This window comes from Acipenser ruthenus, chromosome 18 (genome assembly GCF_902713425.1).
Source record: "Acipenser ruthenus chromosome 18, fAciRut3.2 maternal haplotype, whole genome shotgun sequence".
NCBI classification, from domain to species: domain Eukaryota; kingdom Metazoa; phylum Chordata; class Actinopteri; order Acipenseriformes; family Acipenseridae; genus Acipenser; species Acipenser ruthenus.
In genome coordinates, this window is record NC_081206.1 from 15,528,874 (window position 1) to 15,548,893 (window position 20,020).

At 40.2% G+C, this 20,020-nt stretch overlaps 2 protein-coding genes across 6 annotated transcripts in view; both read right to left on the reverse strand.

The window, feature by feature from the left end:
* Positions 1-943, reverse strand: part of LOC117420611 (phosphofurin acidic cluster sorting protein 2-like) — a 78,016-nt gene extending 77,073 nt beyond the window's left edge. For both annotated transcript variants that reach the window (XM_034034105.3, XM_058991280.1), the window contains exon 1: positions 285-943. In XM_034034105.3, the coding sequence (XP_033889996.1) occupies positions 285-403 (119 nt within the window). In that variant the 5' untranslated portion in view covers positions 404-943. The remainder of the gene's footprint in view (positions 1-284) is intronic.
* Positions 944-7,041: 6,098 nt separating this feature from the next.
* Positions 7,042-16,240, reverse strand: LOC117419620 (serine/arginine-rich splicing factor 5-like). 4 transcript variants are annotated; one of them, XM_058991289.1, is made up of 8 exons: positions 16,085-16,240; positions 15,200-15,339; positions 13,894-13,964; positions 11,706-11,822; positions 11,462-11,531; positions 9,088-9,161; positions 8,578-8,685; positions 7,042-8,317 (listed from the first exon to the last, which is right to left on the reverse strand). In XM_058991289.1, exons 2-8 carry the CDS (start codon positions 15,323-15,325, stop codon positions 8,038-8,040), a joined length of 846 nt encoding a protein of 281 aa, XP_058847272.1. In that variant the 5' UTR covers positions 15,326-15,339; positions 16,085-16,240; the 3' UTR covers positions 7,042-8,037. The 4 variants fall into 4 exon arrangements, with proteins under 4 accessions (XP_058847272.1, XP_058847273.1, XP_058847271.1 ...); XM_058991290.1 differs by having other exon boundaries at positions 16,073-16,207; XM_058991288.1 differs by having other exon boundaries at positions 16,007-16,207.
* Positions 16,241-20,020: the final 3,780 nt, after the last annotated feature.

Sequence of the window (20,020 nt, forward strand, 5' to 3'; positions counted from 1 at the left end):
GTATCCAAACCGCCGCAGTTTGCTGGCGGAGAACACTTGTATACGTTTTCACATCATACTGCAAAAGGAAACGACCCCCGTTTTATTTTTTTCTCCGGCCACGTACATTCATCCAATGCTGCCTGCTCTCCCGCTACCGACTGGAAAGTACGGGCTGAGCGAATTCGCTGTGCTGTCTGAACAAAGTATTTGCAACTCTTGCAAATGCAGATACATAAAAAAATGCACTACGCACGTCGAAACGCGGCAGACACTGCAGACCGTGTAACCTGAGCAAGGCTCACCTGGGTATGCAGCTTGGAGACGAGCCGTCGATTTCCCAGGTAGCGAACAGGTTCATCGGGACGGGTCTGTTGAGCGCGCCGCTCCCGGGGAAGCTGAGCCGGCCGGTCTTCTCCGCCATGGTCGGTCAGTCAGCTAGACTCACAAACGTTGATAGTTAAATTATAGATATGCTTTAATATATAAATATATGCGTTGTATATAAATATCACCCGTTCCTATCTGTGCTCTCAGTGCTAAATAAGCACTCAGTGCAATGATACTGTGCGGTTTATTTCCACGGATTCACGTCGCTATGCCCATGTCTGTATATCCTCGGCTTCTCTGTTTAGTTGAACTCCAGTGTGCATTGAAGCCAGGGTCTGCAGTACCTTCACCGCCACCCCCAGGAAATAACGTCACTACATCTACCCAGCGAGTCGCCTCACACACTTGCTTTTTGTGAGCTTGATGAATTTGCGATGCTGCTAATCCTGCAATTGTTCAATGCTAAGAATGAAGCCGTTGTGAGGACATGTTAGCGTGTTGTTTTTGTATTCCTCATCTGTATTTTGAAGGTCGTTTTCTTCACATTTGCAATTCCATTCACTGTGCTTATCAGCAAACCACAAGGAAGGGGAGTTTCATAATACTGCAGCAGGACGTGTAAATTGTTTCAGATTGTCCCATGCTTTGTCTTTATTTGATGATAGTAGACTGGGTAATTGGACGGGTGTTCACCCTATTGGCTTGACTGGTGATTGTGGTATATAAGGGTTAAATTAGGAATTTCAGACAGTATGTTTCTATCATTACCAGTCAGGTAACTACAATAAATGTGCTTGTCAGAATTGCTAATCCTTGTATACTGTGTACAGAGCACTTGTCACCTGAGTATTGAACACCTGAGCAACATTTTAAAGTTAAAACACAATCTTTAAAGTTGTAAAGTTTACAGCAGTATTTAAAGTTATACGTGGTTTCACAGACCCCATTTAACACTAATCTGGGCTACCTCATTTTACCCTAGATGAGGGAGTCCAACATGAATGTTAATAGGAGTCTGTGAAACCAGCATTTCCTTTTGTGATTCATAATATACGAGTCAGGCAAATCACAAACACAAGATAAAAAAAAAAAAAAAAAAAAAGTGTGTTGTTTTATTTTAGCTACAGCTATGGACAAAAGTTTTGCATCACCCTGTAAAATGAACTCATTTTGCTTCATAAAGTCGAATGAAACCTGCTGAATGATGTTACGTTAACATATTGAATTACATTCCGCTTTGTAGTTTGTAGTTTTCCATATACTTAACAAAAAACTGACAACAATCGAAAAATGTGACATTTCAAAAATCTAACATGAAATACTGTACTGCTATTATGGCTTCCCGTAGACTTTTGCGTTCCCATTTTGTAGTTTCTTGGCGTTAAATAAAAGATCTCAATTATGTTTAATATAGTTGCTGTCGAGTGTTGTTGTGGATAAACCTGTATATCCTGAAATAAAAAATAAATACAACATTCAACAAAAGAAATGGGCGGTGATAATGCTGCTCTTGCTAATGGTAAGAAATTGTAAAAGCCTGTATCACCCCTTTAACTTAGAATTTCAGACAATACCATTCCAATCAAAGAAAGGGTTATTTTATTAATTTTACGTTTTGACACACATGATAAATAACACGTAAAAAAAACAACAGAACAAGAATGCTATCTAATTAGACGCCGTCAAGCACAGAAATAGCTTTCAAACCAACTGCGCTAAAAAAAAAAAAAAAAAAAAAGTGACTTCGCTATCGCCACTCCTTGACCTTTGATCCCGAGCTATGGGAAAGATTCCTGGCATTTGTTACATCCAGACAATAAAATTATTTAATGAATACTGATGCCCCCTGCTGGAGACATTAAGCAGAGCAGCACTGAAACTGCTCTGTGCATTAATCTCTGCCTGGCCAGAGTGAAACACAGTGGGGCAAGTATACAGAGACTGCTGCTGGTATATTTAAGTACAGCACCCAGTATGCAGTAGTTAGACCTCAGTGCTGTGGTCTCTTTTAATGGTCGGACTAAATATTGCCAGCCGTTAACTCTAAGAGTAGAAATAAACAATTTAATCACAAGTAACATGCATCCCCTGCCTCGGCTGTAATTTCAAAACTAGTCTTCAGTATGACAAAAAAAGACATGAGCATGACCTATCAACAATATGTACGGATTAGTAGAAGAAATGTAAATTCTGTATGTGGTATTTAAGACCTAGACTGTGAAACAAAGGAGATGTTAGAATCATGATAAACTATATTAAAATGACTGATGTATAGTATGTAGAATAGCATATATCACAAGTCATATGTCATAATTGGATAAGCACTTTTCCAGATATACATAAGAACAGTAAGCATGAATGCCATAACCGGAATCCTTTGAGTGGCGTACAATATGCTCAAAGCGAGAGATCAGTTAGTCACCTGGTAACATGTCAGACAAATGCTCATAAATTGCCTGGGAGCATCAACTGTGGTACAGTGCTTCAATATGCCAACTGCCCTCCTGCGTCTCAAGGCTTGTAACTGTGCTCAGAGACTGCCACCTGCTGGAATATTTAGGTAGAACACCTATTTTGAAGAGCATGCATCAGTTAAATAGTGGCAGATCTAAATTGGACTGCTTTTTAACTCCAATGTAGTTGATGTTTTCTCAAAGGGTTGATTTATTGAGCCGCTTGGTTACATTACTAAAGACAGTAACCCATGCACGCACACACACACAGGGGCTCCTTATAACACTATGTAACACAATTTTTGTTCCTGGGTAGTAAGTGTTATTTCCTAATTGCTTATGCCTCAAAAGTATAGAAAATGGCTATTATTCCCCACAAACTTTGCTTTTGTGACCAGGACAGTGATATTTTGAAATTTACCTATTTCCAATGAGAAAACGGGCACATTTGTGTCTTTTCGTTCACATAAAGTCAGAAAAAAACAACATATGAATCCAAATTAACATGTATTTATACTAAAGTAATACAAAAATGACTACAAAAGATTTAGAAGTGAGTAGTTTTTCGAGATTTACGATTATACTGTAAATCACTTTCACGAATCAGCCCACAAATGTAGTCTCCCATCATGTTCTCGTTATACTGTCCTTGGTAGCGGCGTTCAAAGTCCAGTATATCCTGGTGGAAGCACTCGCCTTGCTCCTCCGAATACGCTCCTATGTTCTCCTTGAATTTATCAAGATGAGCATCAAGGATATGGACTTTGAGGGACATCCTACAGCCCATTGTGCCGTAGTTCTTCACCAGAGTCTCAACCAGCTCCACATAGTTTTCGGCCTTGTGATTGCCCAGGAAGCCCCGAACCACTGCAACAAAGCTGTTCCAAGCCGCTTTCTCCTTACTAGTGAGTTTCTTGGGGAATTCATTGCACTCCAGGATCTTCTTTATCTGTGGTCCGACGAAGACACCGGCTTTGACCTTTGCCTCAGACAGCTTAGGGAAGATGTCTTGAAGGTACTTGAAGGCTGCCGACTCCTTATCTAGAGCTCTGACAAATTGTTTCATAAGGCCCAATTTGATGTGCAGTGGTGGCATCAGCACCTTCTGGGGGTCCACCAGTGGCTCCCACTTGACGTTGTTCCTCCCCACAGAGAACTCGGTCCGCTGTGGCCAGTCCCGCCTGTGGTAGTGCGCCTTGGTGTCCCTGCTGTCCCAAAGGCAAAGATAGCAGGGAAACTTGGTAAAACCACCTTGGAGACCCATCAGGAATGCCACCATTTTGAAGTCTCCTAAGACCTCCCAGCCGTACTCATCATACTTCAAGGCGTCCAGCAAGGTCTTGATGCAACATTTTTCATATATGATATATTTTTTCAATAACATAGAAAATTGTAAAACATTTTAAAATTAAAAACTTTTACAATTTTAAAAATTTTAACAAATTTTATAACAAAATTCCGAGCAACAATTGTCCATCTTACCTTCCAGAGTTTTTTTGCAGTGCACGCAGGTGAAATTAGGTGCCCAGGGTTTGTCTTGATCCCCGACAGGCATGCCGAAATATGCCTAGTAGGCCTCACACATCTTAGCAGATGCTTCCACGGAGTACTTTTTCGCTCTTGTCTTGATAAATTGGCCACAGACATAGCAAAATGCGTCTGCCGGATGCTTGCAGCCTCTTGATGCCATCTCAGAAAAATGCAGATATGTATCCACTTAGGCAGCTGGAACTAAACTGAACTGGTGGGCTTAAGGCCCCTGTATTTATACTACTATTTATATTACTGGAAAGTTCTAGAAAGTTTTAGAAGTTACTCCAAGTTTACTCAGCACTGAATCTATCTGGAATGTTCTGGAAAATAGGTACATTTCAAAATATCACTGTCCTGGTCACAAAAGCAAAGTTTGTGGGGAATAATAGCCATTTTCTATACTTTTGAGGCATAAGCAATTAGGAAATAACACTTACTACCCAGGAACAAAAAAAAAAAAAAAAAAATTGTTACACGGTGTAATCATACAAATCACACAAGACCTGAAAGGGTCCACATTAATATAAAAACACAAGTATCAAATTAGACAAACACAATACAGGCTATAGGAGACTAGAAGATTAAAGTTGTGTGTGCAAAATTATGTAGTTATCGCTTTTAATATGCAGTGTGACAGACAGACACAACCAGTGTATTTATTCAATGAGCACCCAAAAACAAATAGTGGAATAATCAGGTTTATAGATCTTCGGTGAGAGATCTGCAGTTTTTTATACAGACGTGCTCAAATTTGTTGGTACCCTTACAGCTCATTGAAATAATGCTTCATTCCTCCTGAAAAGTGATGAAATTAAAAGCTATTTTATCATGTATACTTGCATGCCTTTGGTATGTCATAGAATAAAGCAAAGAAGCTGTGAAAAGAGATGAATTATTGCTTATTCTACAAAGATATTCTAAAATGGCCTGGACACATTTGTTGGTACCCCTTAGAAAAGATAATAAATAATTGGATTATAGTGATATTTCAAACTAATTAGTTTCTTTAATTAGTATCACACATGTCTCCAATCTTGTAATCAGTCATTCAGCCTATTTAAATGGAGAAAAGTAGTCACTGTGCTGTTTGGTATCATTGTGTGCACCACACTGAACATGGACCAGAGAAAGCAAAGGAGAGAGTTGTCTGAGGAGATCAGAAAGAAAATAATAGACAAGCATGGTAAAGGTAAAGGCTACAAGACCATCTCCAAGCAGCTTGATGTTCCTGTGACAACAGTTGCAAATATTAAGAAGTTTAAGGTCCATGGAACTGTAGCCAACCTCCCTGGGCGCGGCCGCAAGAGGAAAATCGACCCCAGATTGAACAGAAGGATAGTGCGAATGGTAGAAAAAGAACAAAGGATAACTGCCAAAGAGATACAAGCTGAACTCCATGGTGAAGGTACGTCAGTTTCTGATCGCACCATCCGTCGCTTTTTGAGCGAAAGTGGGCTCCATGGAAGAAGACCCAGGAGGACTCCACTTTTGAAAGAAAAACATAAAGCCAGACTGGAATTTGCTAAAATGCATATTGACAAGCCACAATCCTTCTGGGAGAATGTCCTTTGGACAGATGAGTCAAAACAGGAGCTTTTTGGCAAGTCACATCAGCTCTATGTTCACAGACGAAAAAATGAAGCTTTCAAAGAAAATTACACCATACCTACAGTGAAACATGGAGGAGGCTCGGTTATGTTTTGGGGCTGCTTTGCTGCGCCTGGCACAGGGTGCCTTGAATCTGTGCAGGGCACAATGAAATCTTAAGACTTTCAAGGCATTCTGGAGCAAAACATACTGCCCAGTGTCAGAAAGCTCTGTCTCAGTCGCAGGTCATGGGTCCTCCAACAGGATAATGACCCAAAACACACAACTAAAAGCACCCAAGAATGGATAAGAACAAAACATTTGACTATTCTGAAGTGGCCTTCTATGAGTCCTGATCTGAATCCTATCAAACATCTATGGAAAGAGCTGAAACTTGCAGTCTGGAGAAGGCACCCATCAAACCTGAGACAGCTGGAGCAGTTTGCTCAGGAAGAGTGGGCCAAACTACCTGTTAACAGGTGCAGAAGTCTCCTTGAGAGCTACAGAAAACGTTTGATTGCAGCGATTGCCTCTAAAGGTTGTGCAACAAAATATTAGGTTAGCGGTCCCATCATTTTTGTCCATGCCATTTTCATTTGTTTTCTTATTTACAATATTATGTTGAATAAAAAATCAAAAGCAAAGTGATTTCTATTAAATATGGAATAAACAATGGTGGATGCCAATTACTTTTGTCAGTTTCAAGTTATTTCAGAGAAAATTGTGCATTCTTTGTTTTTTGTGGAGGGGTACCAACAAATTTGAGCACGTCTATCACTAAAACAGAACCACAGCTAATTTAAAACATAGTGATTCATTCAAATGAACCTCCTCACCAAGTACCCTACTATCAAGATCTCTACATTTACAACTGACCTACTATGACAGGTACAATCTGTATGTGATGTTGTTGCTTTAGGTTTCCATTGATGTTAGTGCAGGAGCCCAGTTAACACTTCACATGGACATACAAGTTGTAATGCACAGCCATAAGGCACAATGTATTTAATGTGTATGGACTAGTGCCAACAGGTAGCAGGAGAATGCAAGAAATAGCAGCACTTGTAAAATATGCAGTACCTTGAAAACGTTCTTTCATATAAAACACAAAAAGTTAAGAGCTCTTTCCAATTAAAAAAAAAAAAGGACACACAAGAAATACCAATTGGTCCATATAACTTTAATTCCCTTCAGCACAAAATTACAACAAAAGCCAGAGCAATATATTCTACATGTCAGGATTTTGGAGATTTTTTTTTATAAAACTTGAGTATAAACATTCCCAATTGAACCTGCCCTCTCCCTCCCCACTAGGCCCCTATAGTACATTCCCTGTTACACACAGCATGACATTACTAAAAGAATTGTCACTTTGGGGGGGGGGGGGGAAACAAAACAAAAGACACCTATTTACTGCTTATGGGTTACTGTCCACCCCTTTAAGCGGAATAAAGGAGTTCAAGGTAATAGTATAACCCTGAATAAAATCACAGCGTCGTGTCACTGCCTAGGTTTAGGCTTCCTGTCTGTATAATTTGAAATGGAAGAGGTCATCTCTTGGCTCATTCAGGTTACAAGACTGCATTGCAAAACAAAAACAAAAAAAAATGCAAATACATTTCAGGTGTTTTGTTTGGATTTTTGGTGTAGCAAGAAAACCATAAACACCACCTGGAAAAATTGATGCCCACTAGTTAGAACACCAATACCTATCACAAAATAATAAGTAATGGAAAAATGAAAACATCTTGCGCTTTGCATACAAACAGGTCCACCTAGGGACATCACGTACCTTAGCAAGCATCTATGTATGAAATTAAATTGCAGGACAATTAAAAGTATGAAGGAGCAGAATTTATTATTTGTTCATTTTTTTTAATGAATTGACTGTCGCCATCCAAGACAGGCTGCCGAGATGTTAGAGGTTGGGGAGGATCCAAACATTAGATGGATAACACTGCATTTTTGAAATTATTAAAAAAAAAATTATGCCCAATGTGTAAAAAGAGCATCTCCTATGAGTTTCTATTACGCAACCTACAATAAATCACACCACCAGCAGCTGCTTTAACAGACAGAGGACTGCAATTCTAACCAGATGCGAGAGCTGTAACTAGATCTACAGATACAGCTGGTGCAGGCAGGGAGACGGTTCTCAGTGCTGGCTCTCAGCCGAGGGGGACCTGGATCTGGACAGCCTCTTCTGCACTGGAGGGGATCGGGAGTGGGATCGAGACTTGGAGCGAGAAGGGGAGTGGGAGGGGGAGCGCGGGGCTGCCCGGGGAAGGGGCTTCCTCTCTGGGCTGCGGCTGAGTGAGCGGGACCTGGTACGACTGTGTTTCCTGCTTCGGCTCCTGCTTGGGGATTTGGAACGGCTCCTGGATCGGGAACGACTGCGAGACCTGGTGTAGCTCCTGGAGCGGGAGCGGCTACTGCTATTAAAACAAACACATTTACATTAGAGCCACACATTGAGTTAATTTTAGTTATAAATATACAAGATTCAACTTGCTTTTAAAACAGATGACCAAAGTGATGTCTGCTGTATCCATAAATGTAAAAGCTGGAAGTGTGCAACAAAAGCCATAAAGTTTGTCTACTTTGAGCACTTAAGTTAGATACTGTTAGAGTAACAGTAAACCAAGTATAGTACACTTGGCACTCTACCCTTTTTACAAAACATGTATATACTTACTTCCTCTTGCGTTCTTCAGTCAGTTTGAGTTTGCGTCCGTTAAGCTCAGTTCCATCTAGTTTATCAATGGCGTTCTTCATATCGCTGTGTGAAGCAAATTCCACCACTCTGGAAACACAGAAACACACATATCAGAGAGGGATTACAGGGAGACCTACAGGCTTTACTGGCGTTAGTACAGCAGAACCCCTTCATTCCCTATTTCCATTACCTCCTGCGTACAAAGAGAAAATAAAGCGGATGGCACAGAACCCATGGGAATGTAATGTGTATATAATGTGTTCAGTAACCCTCTGAAATAAGTGTCAAGCACAAATGATGATTAAACAAATGAAGGTAAAATACAGGCAATAAACTTACTAATACTGAATGGTTAAGATGGAGAATAATCAATTAAAATCTTTGTTGATTACTGGTGAAGTAGACTAGTTTACAGTCATCGTAGCAGCACTAGCTGAAACCAGTTCTGGTATGTAATACATTGTGGCCTGGTTTTTTACAGGAACTTACCCTTCATTCTTGTTGGACCTGTGTGCATCCACAAATGTGACTTCACCAACCTTCCTCATCATATCCTTCAGATCCTGCGTTGTAAATAAGAAAACACGATGTTACAAAAACACACATCAGCAAGACAAACCTCTTATTTGAAGGTTACAACTTTAGAATGTACATTAGAGCTCTAAAAACACATAAGAATGACCACACAAGATGTGTCGGAGGCTATTTATATATATAATTAAAATGAGCAGTCCAGCATAACACCAGCATCACTTGCTTAAGAGCAATTTGCTCCAAAACCCAACACCACTTGTTCCAAAACCAACAAATGTAAGGGACAATGGAGATTTAAGGATAAAACTTCAACCCCCTCCACAGCCTGTACTGCATTAAATGGACATCAACAGCAGAGTCAAGGATCAGCCACTCAGACTGAATGCCCAGTTGTGCATTATCTGGAAACCACATTTAGGGGAGGGGGGGGGGCTTTGAACCCCACCTTAAAACGGGCAGAGGCTAGATCCAAACCCATGGCCGTCTGATGAATATTTTGAGTGAGGTAAATCCTTTCCAGTTCTGAGGTGCATTTGTGTATCCAACCACTACTTGCATAAGGCTACAGCACATTGCTTAGGCATCATTTCAGGCATATACTAACAAGAATAAAAAGCAAAACCAGCAGGAATGGATGGGTGGGGATTACCCACTTCGTATTATTAGCAGTCCAGGACAGCAAGTAACTAACTTAAGTCTAGAATAAAAACTGTTAAATGTCAGAGGTCTCCAATGGGATGCAAAGCAGAGACATGGTCTCGTTGGGACACCCCTACCAGCAGGGAGCATTCAGTCTTGAGCATGCAAAAGGGTTTACTGCAGGCAAGAGACCTAATCAAAACTACAGGTGTCAATACCATTAGTTTAGGACACTGTGGAATAGCATACGATAGCATCACCAAAAAAAACGTGGCTTCCGAGATTAAAGGTGTCCGAACGACAGTGAATGAGCCAACACACTGTGCAACAAGTGTGTTTTGGGGTATCGCAACTAAGCCATCAACTGAGGATAACCTAGACATGTAGCATGAATAGGACTGCCTTTAGGTCTAACGCATGTCTGAAAAAAATGTATTGCGATTGCTTACCATGGTGCCTTATCAACTGAGCTGTCCATGTAGCTGAACAGCAAATCATAATGGGAACCAGATGCTTGAGCTGATTACTAAACAGCAGAATCAAGCTCCACAGCACAACTGCTAGTTCCAACTGTTCAAGCAGTGGATGCCTGAAATCCTGATAACACTGCAGCCAAATATCCCTTTCCTCCATCCTCTCAAATTCAAGTATATTCAACTCGTATCTACCGAGAGAAAGCCCTCCTCCCACCCCAATCACATTAGCTATTGCGCTACTTACCATTCAGAACCCAGGGCGGACCTTAAGCAAAGAGCCACTTGTCCAAATAGCAACCAGACCAAGCCTTGTATAGCCTTTGAGAAAGGGATGTGGCTTTGGGTTTCGGAATCCAACTTCCACAAGAAAGGAACCACCAGAGAAAGGAGGCTTCAACCGTTAACACCCCCTTCCGCCAGCAACAGAAAAAGAACCAAAACGGGGGGGGGGAAAATTGCAGCCAGGGAAGCCAGACCACAGACCCTCAGGATTGCAGCTATGGACCTCCTAAGGCTGACCTGCGCTAGACCACTTTCACCCGCTACGGGGCCCCAGCCAAGATATAGACCACGGCAACTGTGTGTAGGGAGAGGCACCAAATGGACACTATTCAGGACAACAGCAGCAGAGGGCGCTAATCACAATAGACCCCCCCCTCCCCCTTGTCTCATAAGGGAGGGAGGGAATGCAACGCCCCTCAGGAGAGACCAGATAAGAGCAGCTGTTAAAAAAAAGGTTTAAGATGTACTTGGTTAGAAGCTTAGAAATAAAATGTATTATTTATATCTACAAAACTGCTTAACAAAAAAAGCTGTAGTAAAAAATAAAGTATTGCATATATACTGAAGCTTCACTCATTCAAATCAACCAGCATCCCACGTATAAAACTTTGAGGTAAGGGGGGTAGAGAGTACAAATTGACAAGTGGATTTAATTGTTAGACAGAACTCTGATCAATCTGATGAAGTCTGGGTAATGAATCCAGGAGAGCACCAACAAGGAGCAATACATACCCTTTCACGGCTTGGCGAGGGTGTGCCTGCATATTGCTGATTCCAACAGGGTTTATAGAATTTAGTTAGTTTTATTTCTCAAGGAGGTGTTCTGTTTTTAAACATGATTTTTATCAATGGGATGACGGTTTCATGCCAAAAATCAGAAACAGGACAAGTTCAGCTGGAAGATTAAATTAAACTTAGATCAGTGCTCTAACCTGCCAACTTATCCGGGACGAGAGGTTCTCAACGATGATTCTGTGCTCTGTGCGCACAGGAGGACCATACCTGCAAGACAAAGTATACACTTAAGGCTGCTACAAAAGCATGCATGTTTAATTGTCAAAATGCATTTCAATGTTTGTTAAGATAAATAAGACTGGTCTTTATGCATTTTTCCCCAGCTTTGCTTTAGTTACAATTTTACAGAAAAGCCAGGTACATTTAAGTATAATATCTTACATTGAGCCACGAGTCTGACGATAGCTGCTGAACCGCGGAGAGAACCTTCCACCACCTCCACCTCCTGCTCCTCCACCTCCTCTCCCTCTGGGAGACCGGGCATGCTCTATTGTGACCCTGCGTAGAAACCAAACAAGAGTTAGTCTCATCATAGTCAACATATCAATGTATTGGCTGTGAAGAGATTAGTGTAACTTAGGGTTATCGTCAAAGTAACATGTTGAGTAAATCTCTGCTATTAATGAAAACAAACTAAATATAAAAGCAAAGACTACACATTGAGATATATGGCAGTACATTTACTCAATTCACCAACAGTTTAAAAAAAAAAAAAGATCCCCTTAGTACTGACAGGGCTCTACGTTTAGATTTAATAGCGGCCCCTTCGGCCACTGAGCTAGTGTTTTTGCTGGCCAGGATCAATTTTATCTGGCCTAATAGATTTAAGTTTTCACTACGTTTCTAACTGCATAGGATAATGCAAGACAGCCCACATCTCTCAAAAAGAAAAGTTGCTAAGCAAAGCCTTTCAATATACGTTACTTCAGCCATTTAACAAGCACACATCTGTGTGCTGATCAGAAAATGAAAATACTAAGATTTGAAACTGTGTACAAATGATACTAATTTTTTCATAACCAAACCCGCAACCAAGCTGTTACCATATGGTCACAGCAATGCTAAAACTGAATTATAATAATCCTTTAGGAATGGGTCAGTCGTCAAATACACAAAAATAAAAAATAAAGTTTGAATAGCAGATTACGTATTTGAGTGCACACAAAAATGTGTGAACTGAAAAAAAAAAAATGTATATAGCAAGTGCTAAAAGAAGGAAGCCAAACTCGGGTAACATTGAAATTAAAAAGATGATTAACCCTTTGCGGTCCATTGTCGGACTGGGTCCGACATTGCAATTATTCCTCACAGGTCCTTTGTCGGACTGGGTCCGACATCATTATAGCAACGCAATAAACGGGTGTTTAGTCGTTTTTTCTCCGGAAAAAGCCGAGAAAACCATTCAATTGCCGAGTGGTAGCGACAGGAGCCGAGACAAGTCGAAGAAAAAAAAAAAAAAAAAAAAGGCGTATTTCATGAATAGTCATACATGGTATCAGGTATCAGATAATGGGCGTCCATAATAAACAAGCTGGCTAAGTGCGTCAGCGCACTGAGACTATCATGGACATTTGCAGAGCTTTTTTCAGATGTTATAGTAATAAAATAATGACTTGGATCGCATTATTGAGGAGTTTGGTGATAAAACGAGTGATCTGGAGATGATCGATCGGTATGTACGACTATTATTATTATTATTATTTATTTCTTACACAGCTGAACGCTATAGCAAACAAAAGGCTGGGGAGGGGCTGGAGATGCCTAGTGTGTGCTTTGTTGATATGCAGGGCCATATAAACCCGTTTGACTGTGAAAAAAAACACTTTTAAACAGCGCGTATAAAATTAACTGCGCGTGTGAAAATTAATTAGACCTGGCGTGCCTGACGCGCGATTAATAAATGGACCGCAAAGGGTTAAACATTATGATGAATATAAGGACACACTAAATGTTAAGCAGAACAATGAAGTGACAAATAAGAAAAAGCAAGATACTTGGGAGTTATTTTTTAACTCCGGACTGCAGTTCTCAATGTAAAACATCTACAGTTGATAGTGAATGGTCAACATTTGCACTGACCATTAAAACGTACAACCAGGTGTGTTCCTTGTTTTGAATTACTTACAGCTTATTGAATAAACAAAGTAACTTGAGATCAGTACTTAATGGATAGTTGTAATTGGTAATAGTGTTATGCTATTGTAAAGTATTTTCTATTGTTTTGCCCAGGTTACAATATTTGCCCTATTCAGATTTTCATAAATTAGTTAGAATTAAACAGATGAATATTTAGGTTGTTATACGATAGGTATAATTTTATTCTGAATACAGCAAAAAAAGATGTGGTTATTTATGCAACATTATGCTACTGTTACTTTAATTGGAAGAGAAACGCACTGTGACGTTCCTGCTGAATGATACCAACGAGTCCTGGAAAGACTGTGAATGGCATTTTTGACCGGAACACATCCGATCCCAAATATATTTATACTATATATTAGTTAAAAAAAAGTCGGGCCTGTGGGGCTTCATAGCTACCTTACCTTAGGCTTACAAAACTATGTATTACCTTTCACTGCACAGTTCCTTCCCATTCAGTTCATAGACTGCATCATCAGCATCTCTGTGGTCATCAAACTCCTGTATAACAAGCAATTGGGAATCATTTTAACAATGGAAATGCAGTGGGGGAAAAAAAGTTGCTGGGCATGTGCTGTACATAGGTTTGCAACATCTATGTATATCTTTGAATGCACAAAGTGTGCTCCAGGGGGTGGTTTTTCAAAACTTTATCTGGATCCAAGTGATTCAGATTTTGTTAGAGATGACTTAACTGGATTATTTTGATCCGTTTTTTTAGAAAATGTCACTGCTGGATTACATTTACCCAGACAACAAATAATCACAATTGCAAAACCCAGTTTTTAAATAAGCAAGTTTAATAGTCTTTTTTTGAGGCCTTATATAACCTAATTAAACAAAAAAATGATTGTGGTAATAATGACTACACAACTTTATTTTGTTATATTTTAACAAAATCTAGCATGCAAATAATGGTTCTTTTATTTATGCCTACTTAACAGAAATTAAACTAAACCTAAATTGAATAAAAATAAAACTTGAAAAAAGGATGCGTTTAGATATCTTGGTCTTCCTCCTCAGTCGGGAGTCCAGCATCTCAGAAGTGCTTTAAGGAGGCGCATGTGTATGCTTTATTAATGCTATACCACTAAATATGTGTTTTCCTTTTTTGTTTGCATGGATACAACACTTGAATATGTAAATATTATAAATCTATTTGCACACTGTGTGTTTGTTATGACAATTCAAACAAAATATCGATGTTCTATGATCATTTAAAAGCTAAATCCACCTCTGCAGTAGGACCACAATAATCCTGGTATTCTGGATCAATAATCTGATCTCTTAAATTCTGAAAAAAACAATTGCAACATTTAATCGTGATTAAAAATAAAATCGGATTACCAAAACGAAATCCGGATCACAGTAATCCCGACCGCATTTCGATGTTTTGAAAAACCCAATTGCACAATATATCCAGATCAAACGTCGAAATCCCATTACCAACATTTTGAAAAACCGGCCTCGGGTGTTTTGGAGAATGGGAAAGCTTAGCAGCAAGCACATCATGACCAAATCTTGGGTAGTGTCCCGTTACAAAAGCCATAGCTAAGGTTTCCTTATTACAAAGCTACTGTATTACCCTTTGTTCTACTTAAACTAATAACTTGTCAATGCACGCAGCTAAACATACAGCAAACGCAACTGATTTAACACGTTCTCTCTGGTGTAAAATGTGTATATGCAGTTCGAAATTTCAATAGCAAAGCACAGACTAAGGTAAAGACACTTACCACAAAGCCAAAGCCGTTTTTTAGATTGATCTCCCGAATGTGCCCAAATCCTTTGAAAAACTTCTCCACGTCCCTCTCTCTGGCGTGGGGGCTCAGCCGACCGATGAACACTCGACACCCGCTCATTTTCAATTGCTTCACTGTGGAAAACACAAGCAGGAATCTAGAAATCAATTGAATTCTGAGAGCCTCCTTACAGTGGTTTAAATTCGACAGCACCAAGGCCTGACTGTAGACAAAAGCACGGCGTCCGCTAACTAACAGACCAAGAACACGGATGGCCGCCCTTCTTATCCAGCCAACCCCACTTACATAAAGGCGTTAACACCCCTCCCTCGATTACCTTCACCCAATCAAATATTTACATTTACCAAGGTGCATTACCAGACAAGTTAACCATGCACTGCACCCCACATCCTGCATGAGTTAATCAATTGAGCATAGAATTAAAAGCGAATTATTCTAAATTATGTGCTTAACTCGTTGGTAAATGTGTGTGTAATTTATATATATATAATTACGTCGAAAAAACACACGACTATCATAGTCGAGATATGCGTTTGACCCAATTATGGGCATCTGTTTGGCATTAATTAATACAAATAATTATTTTACATTGTGAGGGACCTTCCATCATCGCAAACATATACATTGTGTGTACTCAAAACCAAGTGAAATTAAATTAGGAATTTTAACTACGCATTGTTGGCATTGCGAGCCGCGCATATTTTTCACATTCAAAGTAAACGAAACAAATAATGTATTTCCCCGTCCCCTTTAATACTCACGTCTTGTTAAATTGTTTACCTCTGTTACACACAACCAAACTATCCGAATATTTCGAGTGAAAAGCAACGGCGTTAAAAGCTTCACCTCAACACTAACCTCCTCTCCCTCGGACGACTGAAGAAAATGGCGACTGAATCACTGAAAGACAACCACAAAAGAACCCCGAAGGCAGGAAGTAGAGCGGTTCCAGAATGCAGCACGCGAACAGAAAAACAGACCCCTGCAGGCGCGGAGGTGACAAGGCATTGCGCACGAGCACCTTGTGACCCGAGCATGGGGTGCGCAGTAAATCCCAAAGCGACTACTGGCAGCCTACAAAACGTACTTTAGTGCTTGTGTGCCATTGCACTAAATCTGCTACCAAGCACAGGGCAGCTGCCACATGAGCCGGCCTTTATATTTATATTACTGGACAGATTACTGGGCAAAATAAGCTATGGTACATTTTTTAAAACATATTTTAATGACGATATTGTAATCGAGAAAGTGTCTAAACAGGGACCAATTGAATTCTTAAAGGAGAAGTCGGGGGGAAACACCGAAAAACAGCAACCGTAAATATAATAATACATTACCCGCTTAAAGGTAATGATTGATTGATTAGTATTCCAGGTGAATGTTTAGTAATTAACCACAAAAACACAATTTCAAAAAACTACAATTGCAAATAGTGTAGCTGCTATTTGTTTACAGTGGGGAACAACACCAGTGACTGTAGAAACAGGTGACTGTGACGTCCCAATCTCCTTCTTTTGGGCGGGTTTTTGTAAAAGTACAGTGTTGGCTGGCAGCCGCTTGACTCCGATATGGAGGGTGATCATTGCCAAAATTACGACGCACTTCTGCAAAGGTATTCTGCTTGCTGATCATGATCATGATCATGCACATGGTATTCTGCTTGCTGATTATGATCATGCACATGGTATTCTGCTTGCTGATCATGATCATGCACATGGTATTCTGCTTGCTGATCATGATCATGCACATGGTATTCTGCTTGCTGATTATGATCATGCACATGGTATTCTGCACTGGTATTCTGCTTGCGGATCATTAACATGAAGACCGTATTCGTTTACCAGGGTTGCCATGGAAACTGTGGACCCACAATTCTCCTGGTGCATCGCTCACGTTACAGATGGCAGATAGACCTGAATTAAGGCAAGTTCGAGTTTTTTTTTCGAGTTTTCTTTTTATATTCGTTTGTTATTGTATAAAAATTAATACTCGATCACATGTGCTCATAACATAGACGGTGCATGATACAATTTAGCTATAGATAACCATCTTTTAATGATTTGAGAGAGTATAGTGACCACATTTGTCACTGTTTTTTTTTGTTTTTGTTTTCTAGTATATAGTGTATATAACTGTAAAACGGTGGTGGGTGGGTATTGTTACCTGTATTTAAAAGTAAGTATTGGAAAATCGTGATGGGTTTTTTGATTATTATTATTACTGTAGGTACTGTAATATTTGTTATCCAAATCAGAGACGTGACACAGACTTCCAGCTGTTCAATCAACTCGTTCTTTATTCTCCTCCCCTGTCCACCAGATGGCAGTCTCATAAACTCACGCAGTCATACTTATCATTACATCTCCCCTCTAAAAGTGAAATAAAATAACAAACATTTTCAATAAGTCTCTGGCCATCCAATTACTGTATTTTAATGTCAAAATATGTTTATTAAAACTATGTCTAACTATCTAAAGAGCTTGGGTGGACTTCCAAAACTCCTACAGGTGAGAGGATTATTCTGCCTCTGCATTTGCACCTGTTTCCTATCTGCAATTACTTTTTTTTTTTTTTTCAATCTTGGTATCTCTCTGGTCTCCGGATTTCTCGTCCACTTGATGTGCGGATTGTTTCTGATACCTTAGTCTGCCCTTCAGACTGAATTTGCTCAGTTCCAGGCTGCGTTGTGCCTTTGTGTGTTGAAGCAGTCTCAGAGGGTGTTGTGGATTTTTCTTGCCACTCACTCTCAGGATTCCAGCTGTCAGCAGTCTCCCCCTGTGCTGCTTCTCTGGTCATCATCAAGTGTCTGCGGTTGCGTCTCAGAACTTGACCGTCCGGTGTCTCAACAAGGTATGATCGAGGTGTTTGTGCCAAGTCCTTCACAACAGCCCGATTCCATTTCCCATCCATGTAGCTTTGAACTCGAACGGAATCACCTCTGTTGAGAGCCGGTAGATCCTTCCCATGTTTATCATAGAAAAATTTCTGCTTGATTTCAGCTGATGTTTTGTGCATAGTAGGTATTAGTAGTTTTTTAGAGCATGGTAGTTTAGATCGAAGCCTTCTATTCATCAACATTTGTGCTGGGGATCCACATTCTCCAATGGGAGTGTTGCGATACTCTAGAATGCTGAGGTACGGATCACTCCCATCCATTCTGGCTTTGTCTAATAGTCGTTTCACAGTCTGTACAGTTTTCTCTGCTAAACCATTAGCTTGCGGATTACGCTGTGAGACAGTTATGTGTTTGAATACCCATTCTTTCACGAATTTCTTGTATTCCGCACTTGTGAATTGTGGCCCATTGTCAGACTTTATTTCTTCTGGAATCCCATGTCGTCCTAGAATAGATTTTGTGTGGGCGATTATAGTCTGACTCTTTGTGTCTGGCAGTTGAGCTGTCTCAAAGTACCTTGAGTAGTAATCCACAATTAACAGATAGTCACTTCCATGCCATGAGAATAGGTCTGTCCCCAGGATTTGCCACGGCCTTTCTGGGATCTCATGGGGCACTAATGTTTCCTTCTGCTGTGAGTTCCTGTGTTGTAAGCAAATATCACATCTGGACACAGTATCCTCAATGTCACCTGACATTCCCGTCCAGAACATTACTTCCCGAGCCCTCAGCTTACACTTCTCAATTCCCAAGTGTCCCAGGTGAATTCGTTTTAGCATCTCCTGTCTCATTGAAGCTGGTATTATCAACTTGTCATTCTTCATCAGCAATCCATCAGTCTCGCTGAGCTCATCTCTGTGAGTAGTCCTGTACATCCATTGGCGCCTCTCCCTTGTTATTAGGCCATCCATTCTGAATGATTGTTCCGAGTGAAATCAAAGTGTTGTCCTTCTCTGTTTCTGACTTGATTTCCTCTAGTTTCTGTTCACTTACAGGGATGTTGGTTAGTACCATATGTATTTGTGCTGTGAGTTCTTCCTCCAGTTTGTCATCTGTGTCATGATCATCTTCATTTAGAAATGCTCTGGAGAGTGTGTCTGCCACATACATCTCTTTCCCAGATTTGTGTGTCACGGTCAGCTGATATGGTTGTAGTTTCAACAATAGTCTTTGTATTCTGGGTGTAGTACTGCTTAGTGGTTTCTTGAAGATAGACACAAGTGGTTTGTGGTCTGTTTCTATTTCAGTTTCCTTGCCATAAATAAACTGGTGGAATCTTTGGCACCCAAATACTATGGCAAGTGTTTCCTTCTCTATCTGGGCATAATTAGTCTGTGCTTTTCTTAGTGCTTTTGATGCATAAGCTACAGCCAAATTATTCTGCATCAATACTGCTCCTAATCCTGATTTGGAGGCATCCACTGATATTTTCACTGGCTGTGACACATCATAGTATTTCAGTGATGTTTCAGCTTTGTCGATTAGTGTTTTCTTTATGTTCTTCACTGCGTCTTCATGAGTTTTCTCCCAGTGCCATGCAGTGTCCTTCTGAAGTTCTCTGAGTGGGTCTGTTAAGTTGGATAGGTGCGGAATGAACTTTCCCAGGTAAGTAACCATTCCAAGAAATCTGTCAAGCTCTTTCCTATCCTTTGGTGGTTCCATCTCTGCAATGGCTTGTACCTTGCTTGGATCTGGCTTCACTCCTTGCTGATTGAATGTGTGGCCCAGGTACTTGACCTCTTTGATTCTTATTTTGCTTTTCACAGCATTAAACTTTAAGTTCATCTGTCTAGCTCTCTCTAGTGCCTGTCTGAGTCTGAAGTCATGCTCCTTTTGATCTTTCCCAAAAATTAGGATATCATCAATGTAGGTTACAACTCCTTCTAGGTCTTCAAACA